Source organism: Bos indicus, chromosome 7 (assembly GCF_029378745.1).
Source record: "Bos indicus isolate NIAB-ARS_2022 breed Sahiwal x Tharparkar chromosome 7, NIAB-ARS_B.indTharparkar_mat_pri_1.0, whole genome shotgun sequence".
Taxonomy (NCBI): Eukaryota; Metazoa; Chordata; class Mammalia; order Artiodactyla; family Bovidae; genus Bos; species Bos indicus.
This window is the reverse complement of record NC_091766.1, coordinates 7,940,425-7,956,073: the sequence shown is the minus strand read 5'-3', so window position 1 is coordinate 7,956,073 and position 15,649 is coordinate 7,940,425. Positions and strand designations below refer to the sequence as shown.

General features: G+C 52.1%; 1 protein-coding gene across 1 annotated transcript in view; it reads right to left on the bottom strand.

The window, feature by feature from the left end:
• Window positions 1–15,649, bottom strand: part of NOTCH3 (notch receptor 3) — a 39,757-nt gene that overhangs the window by 6,610 nt on the left and 17,498 nt on the right. The window contains exons 23-31 of the mRNA XM_070792633.1: window positions 15,492–15,610; window positions 14,452–15,038; window positions 12,496–12,828; window positions 8,910–9,064; window positions 8,611–8,833; window positions 7,081–7,165; window positions 4,927–5,089; window positions 1,352–1,656; window positions 939–1,086 (exon numbers count right to left, since the gene is read on the bottom strand). Coding sequence (XP_070648734.1) covers window positions 939–1,086; window positions 1,352–1,656; window positions 4,927–5,089; window positions 7,081–7,165; window positions 8,611–8,833; window positions 8,910–9,064; window positions 12,496–12,828; window positions 14,452–15,038; window positions 15,492–15,610 — 2,118 coding nt within the window. The remainder of the gene's footprint in view (window positions 1–938; window positions 1,087–1,351; window positions 1,657–4,926; window positions 5,090–7,080; window positions 7,166–8,610; window positions 8,834–8,909; window positions 9,065–12,495; window positions 12,829–14,451; window positions 15,039–15,491; window positions 15,611–15,649) is intronic.

The window sequence follows — 15,649 nt, the reverse complement described above, 5'->3', positions numbered from 1 at the left end:
ATATTAGACAGCACAGACCAAGAGTACTTCATCATCACAGACAGTTCTATTGGCCAGCGCCCTTCTAGACCATATTTCTAAAGCAGGGGTGATTTTCCTCTAAGGGGCATTTGGCAATGTCTGGAGATATTTTTGGTTGTCATATCTGGGAGGTGGGGTGCTACTGGCATCTCATGGATCAAGACCAAGGATGCTACACTGCACAGGGTGGCCCCCACTGCAAAGGATGATCCAACCCCCAAATGTCAGCGTTGCTGAGACTGAGAACACCCAGCTCCAAAGATGTTTCTGAGAGTCCGAGTGTGTCTATGTGAGGTTCTCTAGACACAAGGCAGGTTGCTGTTGGGCAAGCAAGCCACCTCCAAGCAAGAAGTGATCCCCACCTACAGATTGGCCGATTCGCAAATTTTACACCAGTAGTCCAGCAGGTGGCACCAGTGTACGCTCTTCTAACAAAGCAGATGGAAAGAACGTGTCTTGCAGAATGGCATGCTTGCCTGCTCAGTCCTTCAGTCCTGTCAGACTCTTTGTGAAGCCATGCACTGTAGCCCACCAAGCTCCTCTGTCCATGGAATTTTCCAGGCAAGAATACTGTAGTGGGTTGCCATTTCCTACTCCAGGGGATCTTCTTGACCCAGGGATCGAACCCATGTCTCCTGTGTCTCCTGCACTGTCAGGTAAATTCTTTACCACTGAGCCACCTGGGAAGCCCCATGGGGAAAGGCACCTTTTTCTAAATCACTGAGCGCAATATAGGCTAATGGGTGCCATTTAAAAAAAAATAAATGTATGAGAGTATAAGTCCATGTTGAAACTCTGTTATGAGTGCATGGGTTTCACTGACTGGGTCTCAGTGTGGGTGTGAGTGAGTTCAGACCAAGTCAGGGTCCAGGTGACACTGTCTCAGCCTCCACCCACCACTACCCACCACAGCCTACCGAGCTCATCCACAGCATTGACATCAGCATGGCTGGCGATTAGCTCTTCCACCATGCCCTCCACCGCCAGGCGGGCTGCCAGGATCAGTGCCGTGGAGCCGTCTGCCATGCGAGCATCCAGGTCTGTAGAGCGGTTCCGGATAAGAATCTAAGGGAGACGGGGATGCAGCAGGGGGAGTCATGGCAAGAACAAGGGAACAAGAAGCACTCCCAAGCCCTCTGAGGACCCCAACCAATGCCTCCCATGGAACCCATGGGTTCAGGGAGCAGCTACTTGACAGTAACTCTACACTCATATATCCCCATTTCACAAATGAGAAAGATGAGCTCTGACAGGCAAAACCTGGGCTCAAATCCAAGTCTGTCTGATGTGTGTCCCAGCTCTGAAGTCCCAAGAGGCAAGCCGATCTCACCTGGAAGACACCCTGGGCATCGGCAGTGACAGCTGTGTGCAGGGGGGTGCGGCCAGAGTGGTCCTGGGCATTGGTGTCTGCCCCAGCGTCCAGCAGCCGCTTGGCCGCGTCAGCCCGGGCATAGCGGGCAGCCAGGTGCAGGGCCGTCTCACCAGTGCGGTCAGTCCGAGCCCCAAGCTGTGCCCCTTGGCAGATCAGGTCTGAGATGATGCTGGCTGATGTGTCTTCTGCCTCGTCCTCCTCAGTTGGGATTGGCTCCAGGGCTCCCCCGCAGAAGGAGGCCAGCATTAGAGGGGTGAAGCCATCTGCAGGGACCAGGAGTGTGTCAGAAAGGAGGCAGACACAGGGCCTTCCCAGGGAATATGACACTGTATTAGGAGGAAGCGCACTGCATTAGGGGGAAGTGGGATGTGAGGAAGTACACGATCGAAGGGCCAAACCTCCCATCACACACACGCACACGCGCACACACACACACACACACACTTGTGTCAGGTACTTCGGAGCCAACCCAGGATGAGGCTTCACAGGCATTTGGTTTGTGGCAGGAGGCCTCCTAAGCAGTAGGGTACTCAGAACGAGGGAGGAATAAAGTCAAGCAAGTGGACGATGACCACATTCCTGGAGAGTTATTTCAGCCTGAGTTATTTCACTTTGTCAACAAAGGTCATCTAGTCAAAGCTATGGTTTTTCCAGGAGTCATGTACAGATGGGAGAGTTGGACCATGAAGAAGTCTGAGCACCCAAGAATTGATGCTTTTGAATCATGGTGCTGGAGCAAGGAGATCAAACCAGTCCATCCTAAAGGAAATCAACCCTGAATATTCAGTGGAAGGACTGCTGCTGAAGCTTAACCTCCAATACTTTGACCACCTGATGCGAAGAGCTGATTCACTGGAAAAGACCCTCATGTTGGGAAAGACTGAGGGCAGGGGGAGAAGGGGGCAACAGAGAATGAGATGGTTGGATGGCATCACCAACTCAATGGACATGAGTTTGAGCAAACTTCGGGAGACAGTGAAGGACAGGGAAGACTGGTGTGCTGCAGTCCATGGGGTCAGGAAGAGTCAGACACGAGTCTGAACAACAACAACATTTCAGCCTGATCCCAAAGGGGGACTCTGAAAGCTGAGTTGTACCCAGAGTTGTAATCCAGCTTGAGACAAAGGAGCTGAGCCTTTCATATACCTGCATCCACTGCTTAGGAGCAGCACTGAGGGACATAAAATACCAAGTACGTGGGGGCCTAATGGGAGTCAAAAGACAGCCACAGGTGCGAGTCATTTGGAGCGAAAGCAAATCAGAACTGCAGGAGGCATATTATAAAATGTGACAAAGACAGACCCCAGAGGATTCAGACACCATGGTCTGCTCTACTCTGCAAGAGCACTTGCCCTTCTTTCCCTTAGGAAGCCACTAGCACCCCCATTCTCCATTCTCAAGGCCTCAGTTCAGTTCAGTCGCTCAGTCGTGTCCAACTCTTTGCGACCCCATGAATCACAGGAGAAGGAGCCTTCTCCTCCTGCCCCCAATCTCTCCCAGCATCAGAGTCTTTTCCAATGAGTCAACTCTTCCCATGAGGTGGCCAAAGCACTGGAGTTTCAGCTTTAGCATCAGTCCTTCCAAAGAACACGCAGGGCTGATCTCCTTTAGAATGGACTGGTTGGATCTCCTTGCAGTCCAAGGGACTCTCAAGAGTCTTCTCCAACACCACAGTTCAAAAGCATCGATTCTTCGGTGCTCAGCTTTCTTCACAGTCCAACTCTCACATCCATACATGACCACTGGAAAAACCATAGCCTTGACTAGACGGACCTTTGTTGGCAAAGTAATGTCTCTGCTTTTCAATATGCTATCTAGGTTGGTCATAACTTTTCTTCCAAGGAGTAAGCGTCTTTTAATTTCATGGCTGCAGTCACCATCTGCAGTGATTTTGGAGCCCCAAAAAATAAAGTCTGACACTGTTTCCACTGTTTCCCCATCTATTTCCCATGAAGTGATGGGACCAGATGCCATGATCTTCGTTTTCTGAATGTTGAGCTTTAAGCCAACTTTATCACTCTCCTCTTTCACTTTCATCAAGAGGCTTTTTAGTTCCTCTTGACTTTCTGCCATAAGGGTGGTGTCATCTGCATATCTCAAGCCCTGCTGCTGCTGCTGCTGCTAAGTCACTTCAGTTGTGTCCAACTCTGTGCGACCCCAGAGACGGCAGCCCACCAGGCTCCCCCGTCCCTGGGATTCTCCAAGCAAGAACACTGGAGTGGGTTGCCATTTCCTTCTCCAACGCATGAAAGTGAAAAGTGAAAGTGAAGTCGCTCAGTCGTGTCCGACTCTCCTCAACCCCATAGACTGCAGCCTACCAGGCTCCTCCGTCCATGGGATTCTTCAGGCAAGAGCACTGGAGTGGGGTGCCATCGCCTTCTCCTATCTCAAGCCCTGCTGCTACTGCTGCTAAGTCGCTTCAGTCATGTCCGACTCTGTGTGACCCCATAGACGGCAGCCCACCAGGCTCCACCATCCCTGGGATTCTCCAGGCAAGAACACTGGAGTGGGTTGCCATTTCCTCCAATGCATGAAACTGAAAAGTGAAAGTGAAGTTGCTCAGTCGTGTCTGACCTTCAGCGACCCCATGGACTTCAGCCCACCAGGCTCCTCCGTCCATGGGGTTTTCCAGGCAAGAGTACTGGAGTAGGGTGCCATTGCCTTCTCCTCTCAAGCCCTAGGTAAAGGCAAACCCCCGCTGCAGGGACAGGCATATAGCCCAGGCCTGTCAATCTGCATGTTCCAGGCCCCAGGCCACATTGATTGGTTCACACATGGGGCACATGACCTTAGACTATCCAATCAGAACTCATCCTGGGAGGACTTCCCTGGTGGCCCAGTGACTAAGAATCTACGGACCAATGCAGGGGAACCAGGTTGGATCCCTAATCTGGGAAGATCCCACATGCTGCAGAGGAACTAAGCCCGTGTGCCACAACTACTGAGCCCGGGTACCCTAGAGGCGTGCTCCGCAGCAGGAGAAGCCGCGGCAACGAGAAGCTACTGCACTGCAACTAGAGAAGACCTGTGAGCAGCAACAAAGAGCCCACACACTGCAACGAAGACCCAGTGCAGCCAAAAATTTTAAAAAAATAAATAGCTTTCATTGGCCAAAGATACAATAGTTTGAGCATCAACAAGAATGTGTACATTAAATTTAAACATATCAGTTACATTAAAAAAAAAAAAAAAAAACCCTCATCTTGGGACTTTTGCTGTTACAGATGAGAAAAAGGTTGTGTAATGCCTGCAGGAGAAAGACTGCCTGGACTGGAACCAAAAGCTGACAAGTCCAGGATCCAAATGTGCCTGAAGCTTCTGTTTACAAGAGCCAGTAAATCGTTTGTTTTACTTAAGTTAGCTTGAGTTGGGCTATTATCACTTACAACCAAGAGTCCTGATTAACAGGACTGATTAACCCACTGACAGACAGCCAGACACACCCAGCTGTTCCCAGAGCACAGACTCAGATGGAACCTCTCATGAGCAGGATGGATCAAGGGCATTTTGGAGGCAGGGGCGCCATCACTGACCTGGACCGCGCACGTTGACATCCATGCCATCCGCATCTGCGTCGCCCTGCGGCGGTGTCAAGGCCATGGCTGGTGCCACGCGGATGTCGGCGGCAACCAGGTGGTGTTGAGTCCACTGGCGGCAATCCACAGCGTCCTCAGTCCCCACACCAGGCTCCTCCACCTGGAGGCACAAGCACCCAGGTTCTCACAAGGAATTGGGAGACACAGAGGAACCATCTGGGCATTCTCACAGATTTCTCTCACAGAGATGCACACACGGCAGGTGCCGAGAAGCCATTAACATCCTGCTTGATAGGGGCTTCCCAGGTGTTTCAGTGGGAAATGGCAACCCATTCCAGTTCTTACCTGGGAAATCCCTTGGATAGAGGGACCTAGCGGGCTACAGCCCATGGGGGTTGAAAAGAGTCGGACATGACTGAGCGACTGAGCACACACAGCAAGACTAAACAGAGCCTGATCAAATTAGATCTGAACTTAAGGACCCAGGTGGGGAGTTTAATTTCATAAAAAAGGACAGCCAGGTGACGGACAGGTAACCAGAAAAGGTCCTGGAGGATGGGACACCCTTCAATGTGGATTCAGTGTCTGACACAGTCACTTAGTAGGCTTGTAATCCTAGAATTCTGAGCTTCTCATTGGTAAAATCAAGATGATGCAGTCAGGGACTTCCCTGGTGGCCCAATAGTTAAGACTCCGCCTGCCAATGCAGGGACATGGGTTTGATGCCTGGTCCAGGAAGATTCACTATGCCTCGGAGTAACTAAGCCTGGGCGCCACAACTACTGAGCCCTCGACCCTAGAGCCTATGCTCTGCAACAAGAGAAGCCACCGTGATGAGAAGCCTGCCCACCATAACTAGAGAGTAGCCCTGGTCACAACTAGAGAAAGCCCACTCAAAGCAACAAAGATCCAGCATTGCCAAGGACTAATTAATTAACTTTAAAAAAAAAAGAGATGATGCAATAATTTCACAAGACGCACATAAACATTCTACACCATATACTTAACACCCACTTTTGGATGAGAAAGAAAGAAAAAAACAAAGCCTGGGGCAAGCAGATTTCTTTGGCTGTCATTTGCAACAGAAGTATCCATTCTAACAAACATTAAAACATAGGCAGGAGGAGAAGGGGATGACAGAGGATGAGATGGTAGGATGGCATCACCAACTCAATGGACATGAATTTGAGCAAACTCAGGGAGATGGTGAAGGACAGGGAAACCTGGCGTGCTACAGTCCATGGGGTCGCCAAATCAGACACGACTTAGCGACTGAACAACAACAAAAATCATATGATGAAGGCCTAATCCCCCAACATGACTATATTTAGAGACAGAGCCTTTAAGGAAGTAATTAAGGTTAAATAAGATCATAAGGGTGGAGCCCTAATCCAATAGGACCAGTGGAAGAGGAAGAGACACCACAGTTCTCCCTCATTCTCTGCACACAAAGAGGAAAGGTCATCTGAGGACACAGTGAGAAGAGACATTCTACAAGATAAGAAGTCCTCACCAAGAGCCAATCCTGCCAGCGCACTGATCCTGGACTTACAGCCTCCAGTGTGTATCTGTGCCTGCTAAGTCGCTTCAGTCGTGTCCAACTCTGTGCAACCCTATGGAGCCCACCAGGCTCCTCTGTCCATGGGATTCTCCAGGAGAGAATTCTGGAGTGGGTTGCCATGCCCTCCTCCAGGGGATCTTCCCGACCCAGGGACTGGACCCACATCTCCTGCCTCTCCTGCACTAGCAGGCAGGTTCTTTATACCATCAGTGCCACCTGGGAAGCCCCAGCCTCCAGAGGTGTGAGAAAAATAAGTGTCTGTTGTTTGAGCCACTCAGTCTGCAGTATTTCATTATGGCAACTCTCGCTGACAAAGACAGGGCCCATCGGCGTGGCCCCTGGACAGGAAAAGACTAGCTGGGGGTGTTCTCAGGCTGGGCACGCTGGACTAAGGTGGCCACATCAGAGAGAATGCAGAGTCACTCTCTGGGATAGAGGATCCCCTCTGGAAAGACGCCAGGAGCAGGATGGGGTGGTTGCTGTGACTGTTCTCCAGAACCAGGGACAGCAGAGATTCCCCTGGCTCTCCCACTGACCACTGGGCCCCCACCCAGGACCCTGAGGGCAGGGGTCACAGGAGGGAACACAACCTTCAGTCGCTTGGCCTCTGGGCACTCTGTGTCCATCCAGTCGGTGGCCACCTCCCCCATCAGACTCTCACCCTTGGCCATGTTCCTGTGGGGACAGTGGGAAAGGGGAGGGGAGAAGGGACAATGCGGTCAGCAGGGGCAGGGTACTCAGGGTCAAGAGATAGGGTCCAAGGATGGGATGCAGGATGCGGTCAAGGTTGCAGGGGGTACTGTCATGTGATGGGTGACAGTCAGGTGGAACCGGGGAAGGGACAGGAGTGGAGTCAGAGGTCAGAGCAGATAGATGTCTATGGGACAGGTGAGGGTCACAGGCATACAGCATGGGTTACAGCAGATGACATCGTAGGTCATGGAAGACAGAGTTATCCTCATAGCAGGTGAGAGATGTAGCCAGGAATAAAGAGGTTGTGGAGAGGGAGCAGAGGGCAGAGGGTCACAGGAGAGGTAAATTCAGGGGTTAGGACAGGGTGGGGCTGGAGTCTTGAGGGGCCGGTCAGGGAGGTGGAGATCATGGCCAAGGCCAGGACTGAGGATCATGGGGAATGAGCACTGAGTTGGGGTGGAAAGAGAGGTCAGGTCAAGAGTCAGGGTAGGTTACTCTTGAGGCTTTCAATAGCTAAGTCAAAGATCTCTCGGTAAATGTCACAGTGCTCTTATAAACATGTGGGTTATTTTCAAATTTCTTTTGATATTGATTTCTAACATGATTCCAGTAACAAGAGAACAGACTATATGATTTCAATACCTTTAGACCATGACACTTTTGCACCTTGTTTTATGACCCTGGGTATGGGCCAGTATCTCCTGGTTTATAGTCCATGGGAACTTGAAGATTTTGTACCCTGCTGTTGTATGAAAATTGTATAATCTTAATTATGTTGAATTGGCTCATACTGCTTTTCAGGTCTACCATATCCCTCTGCTTTTCTGTCTATTCATTCTGTTAACTTTTTGAGAGCTTGATATTGAAACTCCAATGAAAAATCTTAATTTATCTACTTAAAAAATAATTGTAATATACAGTGGAACTATATGTAACTTTCTTCTGTATTTTCCAAGTCTTCTGTAAACGTGCTATCATACTTTCATAAATTAAAAAATAAAAAATTAAAACAAAACAAAAAAAGTCAGGGTAGGTTAGAGCCAGAGGTGGTACTGGGGCTCACAGAGGATAGGATCAGGGGGTCCAGTGAGGGGTTGGGGTGCAGACAGAGGTCATGAGGTCCACGGTCATGTGGGAACACATATCAGGGTGAAGTCTGAGAGGCTGGGGTTGGGGGAGGGGGTTGTCACAGAAGGATCTGAGTCAGGGAACTGGACCATAGGAAAGGGGATCAAGGGTCACAAATCAGGGGTGATCCCTTAGGGATTATGGAGTCGTTGGTCAAGGAGACAAACACTGATGTCCAAGCTGGAGTCTGAAGTTAGGGTCAGGTAGGGGTCAGAGGTCAGAGTCAGGTGACGGTGGGCTCAAGAGCTCAGGCCCCGCCATAGTCAGGGACGGGGTGAGGGATCGGGTAGGGTCCTCACTTCATGCCCAGCGCGTCTTGGCCCACGGGTTCCCGCCGGCCCTTGTGTCCCACGGCCACATCCTTGTGCAGTGCAAAGCCCTCGGGGAACCAGAGGGTGCTGTGCTCACGCTTGCGGCGGGCCACCATGACGCCGAGAACCAGGAGGACCAACAGGAAGATGCCGCTGGCCGCCAGCAGCGGTAACAGCGGCACGCTTGGTTCCGGCAGCTCCACTGGCTCCCCTGCGGGCAGGAAGCAGGGGGTCTTTACCAGGGGTCCAGGCCCACCCTCATCTCCCTACCTCGGGCCGGGCCTCACCCCGCGCCGCCCGCAGTGGGTAGGGGAAGTCGAGGCGCTCCACCGCCGACAACGCTCCCAAATAGTCCGCCGCGCTCTGAGCATCAGGGAAACAGTGGTCGTTCTCCGGTGACTGCAGGCACAGACGGTTGTCAATCTCCAGCATCACTACAGAGCTGCAGAGACACAGTGGAGGGACAGGAGGCTCAGCAGGCACTGCCAGAAGCCCCGCCCCAGGCCCAGCCCACCTCCCCACACCTCGCTCAGAAGAGCATCTCTACTCACCAGGTCACCACTAACTCCCATCCGGCATCCAATCCTGCCACATCCCCTCAAACTATCGTTTTTTTAAATCCACTTATGATATATTTGGTGATATTAAGGATATTTATTTTTTAGCTGTGATCACGGTATTACAGTGCTTTTAAGAAGAGAGCTTATGTGTTTAGAGAAGCATGCTGAAATGTCTACATATGAAGTGATGCACTATCTAGGAATTATTTTGACATAGCATGGGAACTAGGACAATCGAAGGGACTATATATGAAACAGGAATGGCCATATGGGGGGCTTCCCTCATAATCCAATGGCTAAGACTCCCAGCGCCAAGCACAGGAGGCCTGGGTTCAGTTCCTGGTCAGGGCACTAGATCCCACATGCCACAACTAAAGACCCCGCAGAGAAGATCAAAGATCCCGTGTGCCACTAAGACCCAGTGAAGCCAAAGATATAAATATATATATAAAGAATGGCCATATGCGTTCATTGTCAATGCTTGGTCCTAGGTACCTAGATGTGCATAACCCTAATCTGTTTTTGCATATGCTTAAAGTTCTTTGTCAATTCCCAAGCCAGTCTTGCTGTGGTCACCAGTGTCCTCTAAGTCATGAATCCAATGGCCACTGTTTTCCCATCAACATCTCCTTTCTCAGGCTGGTGTATCCATCTCCTGCCTGCTGTGAGCACTGGCTTCTAACAGTTGACAGCTGTTCCTTCCCCCAGAGAACTGGCCTCAGCAAAGTGGGGAGCCCTTCACTTGGGAGGTGACACCACTTAGGGAAGCCCTAGGCCAGGGATTGACTGATGTGTACAAAAGCTGGCCCTTCTGTCTCAAGGCGGGACCAACTTTATCCTCCAGAGCTCTCCAAGGGATCAGGCTGTGGCCCGATCCTGGCTGAGGCTCCCTCCTGCCTCAGTTCCTGCCCCTGTCCCATCCTGCCTCTCTCATCCCCTATCTACCCAGAGCACCCTTTCAATACATTGCATATATCTGAATCTCAGGCTCTGCTTCCAGGAACGCAACCCTCCAAACATTTTCCTTCTTCAGGATACCCAGTACCCCAAGCCCTGGGTCTCCTACTGTCTCTGCTCCTTCCGCTTCTCTTTTCTGAGCTAATTTCTTTCAACCAATCTTTAGGACTCAGTGTCCCCATGTCATCCTTCTGTTCCCCACAACTCTCCCTACTTCTTCAAGTCCCTCCATGGCTACCATGATTGCCAAGTGCTTCGGTCTCACTCTTCAGACTCTAGCTGCCTCCTGAGGGTCTCCCCGAGACCCCCAGTTCCCTCCAGACTCTACAAGTCACAAAGTGACCCTTAATTTTGAGCTGGTGTCTTAATCTTTTTTAAAAGAGATTTTAAAATAATTTTACTTGTTTATTTTTGGCTGTGCTGAGTCTTCACTGCTCCACGGACTTGTCTCTAGTTGTGGAGAGCAGGGGCTACACTCTAGTTGCAGCGTGCGGGCTTCTCACCACGCTGACGTCTCTTGTTGCAGAGCTTTGGCTCTAGGGAACATGGGCTCAGCAGCTGTGGTGCACGAGCTTAGTCCCTCCACCGCTGGTGGGAGCTTCCCAAAACAGGGATCAAACCGATGTCTCTTTGCACTGGCAGGTAGATTCTTTACCACTAAGCTGCCAGGGAAGCGTTGTTTCTTCATCTTGATGAGAACACTTCCAGCAACTCAGTCACCCAGCCAAGGACTGGCACATCACCCATCCACCCACCTCCTTCATCCCAGTCAGAGGTCCTGCTCCTTATCTCTGACTTCCAGCCCTCCTCTCTGTGTCAGGGTCCTACCCTATTCAGAAGCCACATCTCCCTCTGGCTCCTCCACCAGGTCACCAGCTAGAGAGTTTTATATTTTCCATTTATGTTAATTTTTGAGAGTTTGATACTGAAACTCCAACTAAAAATCATAATTTACCTACTTAAAAATGATCAGAATATACACATTCATGCTAAGTGGCTTCATTCATGTCCAACTCATTGCGACCCCAATGAACTGTAGCCCGCCAGACTCCTCTGTCCATGGAATTCTCTAGGCAAGGATACCAGAGTGGGTTGACATGCCCTTCTATAGGGGATCTTCCTGACCCAGGGATTGAACCCATGTCTCTTACATCTCCTGCATTGGCAAGAGGGTTCTTTACCACTAGCACCACCTGGAAAGCCCATAATATATAATGGAAATACATGTAACTTTGTTTTTTATTTTACAACTCTCCTATATGCTTCCCTTGTGGCTCAGCTGGTAAAGAATCTGCCTGCAATGCAGGAGACCTGGGTTCAATCCCTGTGTTGGGAAGATCCCCTGGAAAAGGGGAAGGCTACCCACTCCAGTATTCTGTCCTGGAGAATTCCATGGACTCTATAGTCCATGGGGTCGCAAAGAGTCAGACACGACTGAGCGACTTTTATTTCACTATAAACTTTATAAGTTAAAAAATAAAAAATTAAAACAAAATGGGCAAGTTAGAGCCAGAGGTGGTATTGGAGCTCATAGCGCATAGGATCAGGGGGTTCAGTGAGGGCCTGGGGTGCAGACAGGGGTCAGGAGGGGGCTCTTCTTCTGCTCCCCAAAGGACCATTGCCCATGTCTGAAGGCATTTCCGGTTGTCACATCTGGGGGGGGGGAGATCTGTTGCCTGCATCCAGTGGGGAAAGGCCAGGGAAGATGCCAGACATCCTACAGTGCACAAGACAGACGGCCCCTCACAGTAAAGAATGACCTGGCCTCAGATGTCAATGGTGCTGAGGCTGAGATGTGTGTATTATATGTATTACATAACTCTGTATGTACCACCAAGAAGGCCCTCCCACTCGCTGGGCATTTCCTAAGCAGTGAAATCAGTGAAAACATAACTGGACTAAAGACCTAATCCAGTGCCTGAAACCTATTAGGTGCTTTATCAGATATTTCCGGAATAAAGCCAAGTTCAGCCACAGAGTTTTAGAGTTTGAAGGGAACTTAAAAAATAGCTAGAATAGTGTTTCCCAGATGTTAAGGGAAGTAAAACGCACAAGGGGCTTCCCTGGTAGCTCAGCTGGTAAAGAATCTGCCTGCAATGCGGGAGACCTGGGTTCCAGCCCTGGGTTGGGAAGATCCCCAGGAGGAGGGCATGTCAACCTACTCCAGTATTCTTGCCTGGAAAATCCCCATGGACAAGAGGAGCCAGGCAGGCTACAGTCCATGGGATCGCAAAGAGTCAGACATGACTGAGAGACTAAGCACAGCACAGCAAACGCACAAGGCCTTGTGAATGGTGCCCCTTCCCTAGCATCTGCATGTGCCCACCACGGCTCCCCTGGGGCTGGAGTCACTCACCCAATCACCTCAGGGGCCAGCTCCCGCCGGTTCCGGGATTCAGCGCCAGGCCCCGGCCGGTGGTAAGGGAAGACCATGGCCTGGCCATTCTCGTCCAGACGGAAGCGTAGCGAGGTGCGCAGGATGCCGCTGAGCCGCTGCAGGAAGTCGGCGCTGGAGCGCAGCAGCTCCTCCGGCGGCAGCAGCACTGTGAGCACCAGGACGCCTCGGGCCAGCAGGGCCGGCACCTCACCCGCACAGTCCAGGCCATCCCAGCCACACTCCTCCGTGTTGCAGCCCTGGTCGCAGCGGCCATCAGCGAAGTGGTCTGCGCAGTACTTCTCATACACTGGGCTGGGGGAGGAGGAGGGCTGGGTCAAGGGAGCCTCTCCCCCAACTCCCACCCCCCACCCCACATGCCCCCACCTTGCCCCACGCTGCCCGAATACACCGCAAAGAACCCAAGATTCTTCAGGGAGCAGAGAACTGGAACGTATCCACATGCCTGTGGAATGTATCAGGCTTTCTGCAAAACCAGCCAGTTGCTTTACAATTATTAATAAGTCAGTAACTATTGACAACTGCATCCTAGGTGCTGAGCGCAGTTATAGGAGCTAAGGATATGAGTGAAGTGAAAAACCTTAGTCACTCAGTCGTGTCTAACTCTTTGAGATCCCATGGATGGTGGTCTGCCAGGCTCCTCTGTCCATGGAATCCTCCAGGCAGGAATACGGAAGTGAGTAGCTTTCCCTTTTCCAGGGAATCTTTCCCACCCAGGGATCAAATCCAGATCTCCTGCATTGCAGGCAGATTCTTTACCAACTGAGCTACTGGGGAAGTCCACTAAGGATATGGCCCCAACACAAAACCTTACCCACTTGAAGCTGTCATTACAATGGGCAGAGACATATATTAAAAATGATGAATGAGCAGAACATACAGTATTTTGATTACACAACAATAAAGACTAAATGTAAACATACACACACACGAATTAAATGCTAAGGGAAGAAATTAAGCAGAGGAAGTGCTGTGGGTGGCCAGGAAGGTGTTCACGGAGAGACTTGTGCTTGAGCAAAGACTTGAAGGAGATGAGGGAGGAGCCATGTGACTTCCTGAAGGACAGCATCCCGGCAGAGCGAACAGCCAGTGCAAACGCCCTGAGATGGGACCAAGCCTGGGGAATCTAAAGACTGGAAAAAAGGCCAGGATGGCTGGAGCAGAATGAGACGGGGGATACAGAGGGACAGAGGGTCAGACAGGGCAGAGAATGTGGATGAATACATAGAATGTATGAGACAGATAGACAGGCCTCATGAACAGACTGAGAAGGTCAGAAAAGGGGCAGGGAAAGACCAGCAGGGTCATGGATAGATGGGCATATAGAGGGGCAAAAACACGCATGGGTGGACATAAGGACAGAAGGGGCACATGAATGAACAGGTGGGGCACAAAGGTGTGCAGATGGACAGATAGGGCACATAGAGAGACAGACTGGCATAGAGACAGATAAATGGACAGGTGAGGTCCGAGGATGGACAAGCAGGGGTGCAGACAGACAGCTAGGTGCATAGAGGGACAAAACGAATTCATGGATGGACAGAAAGACCAACAAACAGGGTATAAAGAGGGACGGATGGAGTGCAGAGGCAGACAGAAAAACAGAAAGGGCTAATGGATGGACAAACTGCCACGCTGATAGGCAGGGAACGAAGATGTACAGACAGAGCACAAGAATGGGAAGACAGGCAGACAGGCATAAATGGCACGTGGATGGCTAGGTGAGGGGCACAGACAGACAAACTGCACGCAGATGGACAAAGTACACCAAGAAACAGGGCAAACGAAGGGACAGCCCAACAGACAGAGGACGGACTGACAGATCAAGGCAAATGGATGGACAACAGAGAAGCAGGGCCCATGGGTGGTCAGATGTGGCACATGGACAGACAAGACCCAGACTGAGGACAGACTCACTTGCAGGTGCGCTCGCGGCCGCCGGCGCGGCAGTCGAAGTTGTCGTAGAGGCAGGCGGGCGAACTGCAGGCAGGGTCGCAGCGGCTGTTGTTGAACAGGAGCCAGCACTGCAGCGCCGCGCACTGCCGCCAGGGGTCGCTCACGCTCAGCGAGCAGTCGCCGCCGTCCCAGCCGCAGCCGGGGCTGTTGCACTCTCGGTCGCAGTTCTTGTCACCGCTCTTGGCCTCGCAGGCGGCTCTCGGGCACGCCGGCTCCTCTGGGACCTCGGGCATCGCCACGGATACCTCGGGCATCGTCGCGGGCACCTCACAGCGGGGCCCGGCCCAGCCTGACGCGCAAGCGCAGCGGAAGAAGGGCGCGAGCGGCTCCGGGCGGCAGGAGCCCCCGTGGAGGCAGGGAGAGGTCACACAGCTGGCATTGGCGGCCCCGGGGGTCAGCCCCCGGGAGCCCCGGCAGGCGGGACCCGACAGCCCCGGGGGGCAGGCGCAGCGCGGTCCACGGACCGTCTGCTGGCACGGGACACCCACGGGGCACTGCAGCTCCCGGCAGGAGCGTGCCACCCGCTCGCAACGCGGGCCCCAGAACGGCTGTGGGTTGGTTGCGGGGAGGGGAGAAAGAGCGCAGGGGCAGGGGATATAGAGGGGGAGAGAGAAGGGAAGGAGAAAATAGGGAAGGTGAGAGAAATGGAAAGGTGGAGAAGCGCATTGAGGGTTGAAGGGGGAGAGGAAAGGAAATATGGAGGATCAGAACTTGGGAAAGGTTGTGCCTCTGATCTCCCGAGGTCTGGCCCAACCTCTCCCGGCTCCCACTGCCAGCCCCACCTTACAGGTAAGCCCAAGCTTTCCCAAGAGGCCGCAACTCCAAATTCCGGAGAGACACACACACACAACCTCCAGGTAATTTCAACATTTCCCAGAAATCCTCTTCCACTTCTTGTCCCCTAAAAGCCTCACCCTCCCATGAGGCCACGCCCCCTACCCCCCATCCCTACCTGCTTCCAGAGACCCTGTTACCACCGGCCACCCCCACCTACCACCTACCGGGATGCAGTGGCAAGAGAAGGTCAGCACACCCCCAGGGCCCGGGCTAGGACGGCACTGGCCTCCATGCTGGCAAGGCTGAGACTCACAGGGAGACAAGACAGTCTGACAGCGGGGACCTGGGCAAGCAGAAGGGAGTGGATCAGCTGCCTGTGGGG